The sequence below is a fragment of the Triticum dicoccoides genome, chromosome 3B (genome assembly GCF_002162155.2).
Source record: "Triticum dicoccoides isolate Atlit2015 ecotype Zavitan chromosome 3B, WEW_v2.0, whole genome shotgun sequence".
NCBI classification, from domain to species: domain Eukaryota; kingdom Viridiplantae; phylum Streptophyta; class Magnoliopsida; order Poales; family Poaceae; genus Triticum; species Triticum dicoccoides.
Genome location: NC_041385.1, coordinates 727,905,639 through 727,914,733, shown reverse-complemented (window position 1 = coordinate 727,914,733; position 9,095 = coordinate 727,905,639). Strand labels below are relative to the sequence as shown.

The 9,095-nt window shown below is 41.3% G+C and overlaps 1 protein-coding gene across 2 annotated transcripts; it reads left to right on the top strand.

Moving 5' to 3' along the window:
• Window positions 1-1,040: 1,040 nt before the first annotated feature.
• Window positions 1,041-9,095, top strand: LOC119278122 (probable LRR receptor-like serine/threonine-protein kinase At1g56130). Of its 2 annotated transcripts, XM_037559480.1 has the most exons (25): window positions 1,041-1,409; window positions 1,555-1,971; window positions 2,088-2,274; window positions 2,893-2,964; window positions 3,553-3,624; window positions 3,740-3,811; window positions 4,056-4,127; window positions 4,216-4,287; window positions 4,371-4,442; window positions 4,669-4,740; window positions 4,831-4,902; window positions 5,015-5,089; window positions 5,208-5,279; window positions 5,371-5,436; window positions 5,585-5,650; window positions 5,870-5,914; window positions 6,004-6,068; window positions 6,156-6,535; window positions 6,673-6,874; window positions 6,963-7,127; window positions 7,194-7,312; window positions 7,479-7,689; window positions 7,782-8,013; window positions 8,136-8,286; window positions 8,376-9,095. In XM_037559480.1, the coding sequence occupies exons 2-25, from the start codon at window positions 1,854-1,856 to the stop codon at window positions 8,778-8,780; spliced, it is 3,135 nt and encodes a 1,044-aa protein (XP_037415377.1). In that variant the 5' UTR covers window positions 1,041-1,409; window positions 1,555-1,853; the 3' UTR covers window positions 8,781-9,095. The 2 variants fall into 2 exon arrangements, with proteins under 2 accessions (XP_037415377.1, XP_037415378.1); XM_037559481.1 differs by lacking the exons at window positions 1,041-1,409; window positions 1,555-1,971; window positions 2,088-2,274; ... (1 more) ...; window positions 3,553-3,624; window positions 3,740-3,811 and having other exon boundaries at window positions 4,056-4,138.

Genomic DNA, 9,095 nt, shown 5'->3' with positions numbered 1-9,095 from the left:
CTCCTGTCCCACACATAAGACACGGACTACTCACCTATCCCTCCCAGGTGTCTCGTCTAACATGTTTAGAGTTTAGTTTTTTTTTCTAAACATGCTAAAAATTTATGTACTTTAAAAGAAGTCTATGAATTCCAAAAAGGTTCCGATTTTCTTAAAATCATGAACCCAAATTTGTCATGATTTAGTTTTTTTAATGAATTCAAAAAATGTTCATGAATTTGAAAAAATGTTTGCGAGTTCAAGAAATGTCCATGAATTTAGATAATATTCCCAAGTTTCAAAAAATGTTTGTGAGTTGGCAAATATATGTGAATTTGAATTTTTTTAATGAATTTAAAAAGTGTTTGTGCTTTACAAAAGGATTCGTGAATTTGGAAAAAATGTTCACGGATTAAAAATGGTCCCACAAATTTAAAAATGCTTACGACTTTGGTTTATTTTCTGGATTTCAAACAATGTTTCAAATTTCAAAACAGTCACTATTAACTGATAAATGTCCCGTATATAAAAATCTTCATGAATTTCTTAATATTCCTGAATTTCGAAAAATATTTCCAAATTTAAAAAATGTTCCTGGATTTCAAAACAGTTCCTGAATTTTTAAAAAATCATGAACACGAAAAATATTCATTCATTGAAAAATGTGTTTAGGAATTTAAAAGTTCCTTGATTTTAGAAAATGTTCCGAATTTCAGAAAATATTCAATAATTTCAAAAAATCCTGAATTTCAAAAAATGTTCACGGATTTGGAAAATGTTCATCAACAGTAAATAAGTAAAAATAAAATGAGAAAACCTTTGAAAACCGACACAAAGAAACATAGAAAAGGGAAAAACTGTGGGAGAATCCTTCACAGAAACCTAAAAGTAAAATGGCTGTCCAAGCTACGCCAGCCAGCGACCCTGGGTGCGCATTTGATCGCTATTCCGCGCGGAATAGGATCGACCCAAAATTATGTCTAAGTAGTAAAAGAGGCCGTGTAGCGTGAAAAAAAGAAGTAAAAACGAGGAGCTCTCACTCTAATCCGACAATGTCGGGCTCTTCCACTCGAGGATGAAGATGAGCGGAGCGCCCATGGCGGCGGCCTTCCGACCAGCGGCGCAACACCTCGTCGCCCTATGCGACGACGCCCCTTCTCATTCCCGCTGCTCAAGCAGCTTTCGCCAGCGCCCTGCGCCTCTGCCGCCCTATAAGATCCCGTTCCCGTATCACTATACCTTCTGGGATTAGGTCGCCAAGATCTAGATTCGAGCTAGTGGAGCTGAATACGTATGTGGTCCTTGTAGAGCTCCGCCGCAGGTAGCTCATAGAGTCATAGTCGACAGCCGACGCCCACTGCCGCCGACATGCGCCTCACCCACGAGCTATGGGGGTCACCGGCGGCCGAGAGGACGGCCTCGCCATTGAGGTGAATAACGCGTATCCTTATCACTGAATTTGTGCTGGCCCGCGTGTCAATTTGATGGATTTTATCTGAGCTCCTTGTAGTTCCATCCAGGTGTTCTGTACTTGTGTTCTGAAATTTCTGCGAACTGAAAATGTTCAACTATCAGTTATACAGGATTTCAGGAACCGTGTGGAGACCTATACAGAATTCTTATGCTCAACTACCAGTTATACGCGTGTAACCGCGTGGAGGATTGCAGAGAACTGACAAGCGCAAGTGGGGCCTGGATATTTTCCTGGTTGACAAGTCTGTGGCCGCCAAGGATGACCAACTGATGCCATGGCCTGATCAACAGACCCACCCCAGAGCAGTATAGGTACCATTCACCATTAATCTGAGCGAGAGAGAGAGAGAGAGAGAGAGAGAGAGAGAGAGAGAGAGGGAGGGGAACGGGGAGCTAGAACGATGAGGCGACGGCATCAGCTGCTGGTTTCGCCGTCTTGTTGCCTGAGCGGCCTCGTGCTGCTGCTCCTCGCGCTGTCTGCTCGAGCTCAGCGGCAGGCACACACAGATCCCTCTGAAGGTGCGTGGCACAAGCACAAGGAGTTTTAGTACTACTACCTATACTTTATTCTGTTCCTCTTAACGCGCTTGGATTGTCTTCATGTGTCTTCCCTTGTGTATGTAATATGATCGCAGTGGCCGCACTGAACGCCATCTTCCGGCGATGGGGCCTGCGGGCGTCTGCGGCGTGGAACATCAGCGGCGAGCCTTGCAGCGGTGCCGCCACCGACGACACCGACATTGATGATGACCCAAACTTCAATCCGGCCATTAAGTGTGACTGCTCCTACAACGGCAGCACCGTCTGCCACATCACCAGGATGTAAGTTGCTCCTTTCGATCCCAAGAAACATTATCCACAATTTGCCAGTTGAAAGTTAGCCCAGGTTTGCAATGAAAAAAATGTTGTTTTTCAGCTTGAAATTGTAATTAGTGATAGTACAGTTAGGGCTGGCATGTTGTTGCTACGACTTGTATCAGACAAATGTAGTTCCTTATCTGAAAATAGCAAGACCAAAAGATTCTCATACCACCCATCAATGGCACTTATATAGAGGCTTACCTCATTGTTAGAATATACTCCCTCCGTTCGGAATTACTCGTCCAAGAAATGAATGTATCTAGATGTATTTTAGTTGTAGATACATCCATTTTTATGACAAGTAATTCCGAACGGAGGGAGTATGTCGAAGTGTCCACCGTCAACCAGCAATGCTTGAGGTTTTTCTAGCAATCCATATAAGACAATGCACATTAGAATTTCTCTATGATCTATATTGCTTTGACAAACTTGTTGAAAAAAAAGGGATATTATCCAATGTGTCTTCATGCTTATGAACTCACCACAGTTCGTGTTTTGTATGAATAGTTGCACATCCATCCTAGTCGATGCTTTCAAGTTGTTGACCTATTACTTATGTTCTTCCATTTATTCATGCAGGAAAGTATATGCACTAGATGTGGCTGGTCAGATTCCTGCGGAACTGCAAAATCTAACTTACCTGGCAAACCTGTATGAACTATTTCCACCATCAAGCTTCAAAGCTAATGGACACCCACTTAAAGTGTTACACAAGCTAATAGTACCCCTGGTTAGTGTCTCTTGCATGCCATCAGCGGGCGAGAGAGGGAGTACAGTACACTTCCATAGACTTATCTGTTCTGGTCTTAGAACTATAGGTTAGAATGGTGTGGAGAAAGTATTCATGTTTTACACATACAGTTTCTTTGTTGCTTAGTTATGCCTCTTTCAGTAGATCACCTCTATTGATGTGTTTAGTTTTCAGATGTCCTTTCCTTTATTTACATATTATTTTCAATCGATATACTTCTCCAATAGCTAGAAACATTGAGTTTAACTCAAACAAGCTCCCACTACTTCCATAGTAGTTCATGCAATAACATGTAGTATGTTACATATTATTTGGTAGCGTGGTAGTCTAGTTGCTTTTACTCTCCAAGGCCTGTACGAATTAATTTATGATGCCTGCCAGCCAGTAAGAGTTTCTAGTTTCTACAGATGCGACTTTGGAAACATTAGTTTTATATTGATTATCTGAAACACTCAAAAAGTAACATTGATTATCTGACTCACTTTCAGGAATTTAGGGCAAAATTACCTGACTGGATCTTTACCGGCATTTCTTGGAAAGCTGACTCGGTTGCAATATCTGTAAGAATTACGATTTGAGCTTCTCTGAAGCATTTAAATGTAAATGGTTGTACCATTATGTGGTATCTTGTGTAGTGCATAACTTCCCCTGTTTTTTTTCTTTCAAAATTACAAGATCTTTCGGAGTCAATGCATTAACTGGAGTTGTACCGAGGGAGCTGGGAAATCTCAAGAATCTCATTTCGCTGTAAGAGAATATATCTCTTGTTATTGTCGCAACTCTAATCCAGCACAAAAATATTGTAGCCATGTGGATCTTGTTGATCTGTTGGTTCATTTTATTTGTGATGATGCTCACAATCTTTTTGTTTTTGGAAGTAACCGCGCAAAGTAAAGAAAAAGTACAGGCTCCGTAAATCAAGCACCTGATTTTTCATGTACCAATTGTGTCATATTTGTATTTTCTGAACCTACATTTCCTTATGTTTCAGGTCCATTGGCACAAATAAGTTGGTTGGTCCACTCCCCGAAGTAGTAGAAAACTTGACCAAACTTGAGCAACTGTTATGTCTTGGTTCTGCTTGACCCAATGTCCCTTGTAAGACCCATGTTTCAGAACTCAGCATAACCATTTCTCTCTTTCAATTTCAGGTATATCGATAGTTGTGGTTTAAGTGGAGAGCTGCCATCTACCTTTTCCAAACTTAAGGGCCTGAGAGTCCTGTGAGTTTTCTTATCATACTTTCTAATCTGTTATAAAGTCATTAAGCACAGTCACTGCAATAACTTCGTTCTTATTTATCCAGATGGGCATCAGATAACGAGTTTATCGGAAAGATACCTGATTACATTGGAAGCTTATTGAATTTGACGGACCTGTAAGATATCATATGAATAATTTTTAGATGAAAATAATGAAACTGAGCCAAGAAATGATCCGCATATGTTTTCAATGTTCACGATAGGACTGAAGTTACTGTTTTTTTTCTAAAAAAAAGTTCAGATCATTCTACTCCCTATTGTATCACATTTTAGAGTCTGCTTTCATAATTTGTAAAGGAATTGACTCTTTTCTCTGCTAATTAGATGTATGTGTCAATGCAGGAGACTCCATGGAAATAACTTTGACGGTCCCATTCCTGCAAGTTTTTCTAATCTTGTCAACTTGGCAAATTTGTATGTTCTTCCTACTTTAGATTTGGTACAGCTGTTGCGCAATTAGTTTGAAAATCGGGCTTGTTGTTCACCAACTTCTGTATGGTGAAGGCGAATAGGTGATTTTACGGGAGAGGTGTCTTCATTGGCTTTTGTGGTTAACATGACATCATTGAATACTCTGTACGGTGACATAGTTTGCTCTTCAGCAACTTTTTATTAGTTTGAACGTCACAACTTTGTATTTCTTCGCATTTATGGGATAATCCTAAACCACTTTATTCTCTTCCTACAGAGTTCTGCGGAACTCCAGGATATCTGACAACCTTGCTTCAGTGGACTTCTCGAAATTTGTTGGACTCAATTATCTGTAAGCAACTTTGGACAAAAATTATGTGCTTAACATTACTGAGGAACTGTTTGGAACCTACTGGTAGCTGAGAGTAATGTTTGTGTTAAAAGCTCTTTGTACATTCTGGGCGAAGCAGGGACTTGAGTTTTAACAGCATCACAGGCAAAGTTTCTCCAACCCTTCTGAACCTGAATCCCCTCAATTTCCTGTAAGGATATCTGTAGAGAATCTAGTGTTTTTCGCAATCCCATTTGAAGTAGTATTTTCATTTTCTCCAAACTAAAGTGTCGATGAATCAGATTTCTTGGGAGCAATAACCTCTCTGGGGGCCTACCAGACATGATTAGCCCTTCACTTACTACTATGTGAGCTGTTTTTTACCTTCGTTTTATTTTATTTTCCTGTTTCATGTTGACAACGTGTATGTCCGCTAATCTGTCTGGCAAGATTGGATGCGTCTTGATCTTTTTTTTTCATCCTTTTGATTAACATATCTGCTATCTGTCTTTGTAGTGATCTGTCATACAATATGCTCTCAGGAAGATACCCTTCTTGGGTTAACATGAATAATTTACATGTGTAGGTTTTCTCTTCCAGTTCCTCTCCCTCCTCCCGGAAATACTTGTCCTAGAAATGGACATCCATTTCTAGGACAAGTATTTCCGGACGGAGGGAGTAGAAGGCAGACAAAATCAATGCACGCATGTTTCATTTTCAATCTGGAATGTGAAACCACAAACTTTCATGAACATGGCAGTTTGTGACCTAACCTAACTGTCTGAATGGCATTTCTTTTAGGAATTTGGTGTGGAACAACTTTGGGATAGATAACTCGAACAACAGGTTTTTTTTCTATTACTTCATTTAGTTTCCCATCATATCTATAGAACACTTTATTAACCATGTGAGTGAACGGTCTGTTTTGTTCCTAGTATTTTGCCTTCAGGACTAAACTGTCTTCAGCGAGATACTCCATGTTTAATTGGTTCTCCATCTCGTGAGTCCTTATCTCTCAATTCTTAGCAGTATCTGCTCTGGGCATCACTAAAATCTGTATCACTTATTTATTTGTCCTAATCTGTAGATTCTTCCTTTGCGGTAGACTCTGATGGTAAGAGACCCATCAGAGGCTCAGACAACTCTATTTACGAACCTGATGATGCCAGTCTTCAAGGTGCATCATACTACGTTACAAACTCAACGAGATGGGGTCTTAGCAACATCGGGAAATTCGTGGATTCCCCCAATGGGAGTTACATAATAGACACTTCTCGCCGGTTTACCAACACACTTGATTCTGAACTATTTCAGACAGCCAGAATGTCACCATCTTCATTGAGATACTACGGCATTGGGCTCAAGAATGGCATGTACAAAGTTGTACTTCAATTTGCAGAGATCTTTTTCCCAGGTGATCAGACATGGAAAAGCGTGGGAAAGAGGATTTTTAATATATATATCCAGGTGGCTTATTATTGAATATATCAGCAAATGATAATATTTTGCAATGATTCTCATTTGTTTTATGTACTAAACCGATTCTAGAATATCCCATTTTTCTCTGTAGATTTTAATATCTTTTACCTACTTTCATCGTGCAGGGGGATCTTAAAGAAACAGATTTCGATATAAAGAAACAAACAAATGGAAAATCTTACACTGTTGTTGAAAGACATTATATTGTTGAAGTAACGAATAATTTTCTTGACATTCATCTCTTTTGGGCTGGAAAGGGCACTTGTTGTATTCCTAACCAAGGGTTCTACGGGCCATTGATCTCAGCAATAAGCGTATCCTCTTATGGTACTGTTGTGCTACTCGTTACTCAGTTATTTACATAAATAACTCATATTACAGCATTCCACTTTCTATTATCTTATTCCTACTGTAGGTAGCAACGGCGAAGGGGATCCTGGTCCACAGAAAAACAGCAGTACCAATAGAACAGGTTTGGTTGTTGGAGTTGTAGTCTCTGTTGCAGTTTTAGGGTTTCTAGCACTCGCCGGGGTCTTTGTTTGGAGACAGAAAAGGAGGAGGTTAGAGGTGGAAATGGAAGGTAACACAAACAGTAAAATTGATGTGCTAATTATGGGGAGAAATTGACACGTGATTCTTTTTGCAGAGCTGTTCAGTATAGTTGGAAGGCCTAACATCTATAGTTACGGTGAAATAAAATCTGCTACGGACAGTTTTAGTCCTAGTAACATTCTCGGAAGCGGGGGATATGGAATTGTGTACAAGGTTGGTTACATTACCAACAAGATTAAGCAGCTCTACATTTCATTGTATCTTTTGATACAAGGAAATCATGAGTTTCTATTCGCAATTGATTGTTGCTATTCGCAATCTACTAAACATATTGTACTCGTTTCATGCCGAAATCATGAGTTGTATCTTCTGTGTACAGGGTAAGCTACTTGATGGGAGAATGATAGCTGTAAAGCAGCTGTCTTCTACATCTCATCAAGGGAAAAAGGAGTTCATGACAGAAATTGCAACCATATCTGCGGTGCAGCACCGAAACCTTGTGAAGTTGCACGGTTGTTGCATCGACAGTAAGACTCCACTTTTGGTCTATGAGTACCTGGGAAAGGGGAGCCTCGATCAAGCAATCTTTGGTATACCTTTTTGTTCTCCACCTCAAATTTTTCCTCGGTGCCATGAAAAGTAAGTATCCTTCCAAGTGTCTAAACATTTGGTGAAAATGCAGGCAAGACAGACTTGAACCTAGATTGGAGGACACGCTTTGAGATATGCGTAGGCATTGCAAGAGGTCTAGCATACCTCCATGAGGAGTCAAGCATGCGAATAGTGCACAGGGACATCAAAGCCAGCAATGTCTTGCTCGATGCTGATCTCAACCCTAAGATCTCCGACTTCGGGCTGGCCAGGCATTATAAGGACAGCATGACGCATCTCAACACCGGAGTCGCTGGCACGCTGTAAGAACTATTTTTTGTTTTGTTTGCGATAGGCTGTAAGAACATTTGTTGTGCATATTAATCAATCCATGCACCTTGATACGGAAAATCAATCAGACACTCACTGTATTCTCTGGTTTTAGTGGTTATCTCGCACCCGAGTACGCCATGATGGGACACCTGACGGAAAAGGTGGACGTTTTCGCATTTGGCGTCGTGGCACTGGAGATCATCACGGGACGCCGCAACTTCGATGACAGCCTAGAGGAAGATGAGAAGTATCTTCTTGGACGTGTAAGCTTTCCAAGACCTCAAAATAAACCATCTACTTCACTCTGTACAGCTCAGCATACTAAGGAGATTAACCTCACCACAACTCGCAGGCCTGGCATCTGCATGAGAGCCAACGGACACTTGAACTGCTAGACAATAAACTTGCCAAATTCCACGACGAAGAGGCTGCGCGGCTCATCAATGTCGCTCTTCTTTGCACGATGGGCCTGCCTCAGCAACGCCCACCGATGTCCAAGGTCGTGTCCATGCTCACGGAAGACATCGAGATGGCCGACGTGGATACGACCATGAGGCCTAACTACGTCCCTGAATGGCAGCTCAGGAGCTTGAGCAGCAGCTTCTTCTCAGGGTCGGGGTCGTCGGTTCAGCAGTCCACGGGCAGCGAGGTCAGTGCGCCGTCCAGCTCGAGCAAGAAACCGGCCTGGATCCACAGGGACACCTCGCCGCTGGCTCTGTCGCCTTGTTCTAGTGGCGGGATCGACGAGGGAGCGTGAATGCCCGTGCCTGCAAGGCTGCAGATTTTAGTTCGAGTTGAGAACCTGGATCTTGTCCTTTCCAACATTGGGTCCTGAACTCTTGATTCCTTCATTGCTATACTACTCCCTCTGTTCACTTTTATAAGGCGCTGAAGAATTTCAGACAGCGTGCAAAGTAGCCTATTTTCAGTTGTCTGAAATGACTTACAAAAGTGAACGGAGGGATTATCATATTTCGTTAGTTTGTGTAGAGAAGAACGTTACCGTTGAATGAAGAGAAAGGCATTTGGAATCTGAATAAATCTGCTGTTAATCTGTCAGATCCTTGTGTCT

What these genes read in the sequence shown, in the direction of transcription:
- LOC119278122 (XM_037559480.1), top strand. Translation starts at nt 1,854, where the DNA reads ATGAGGCGACGGCATCAGCTGCTGGTTTCGCCGTCTTGTTGCCTGAGC. An exon ending in CTCAAGAATCTCATTTCGCT is followed by an intron (nt 3,812 to 4,055) that starts GTAAGAGAATAT and finishes CTTATGTTTCAG; the next exon opens with GTCCATTGGCACAAATAAGT. An exon ending in CTTGTCAACTTGGCAAATTT is followed by an intron (nt 4,741 to 4,830) that starts GTATGTTCTTCC and finishes TGTATGGTGAAG; the next exon opens with GCGAATAGGTGATTTTACGG.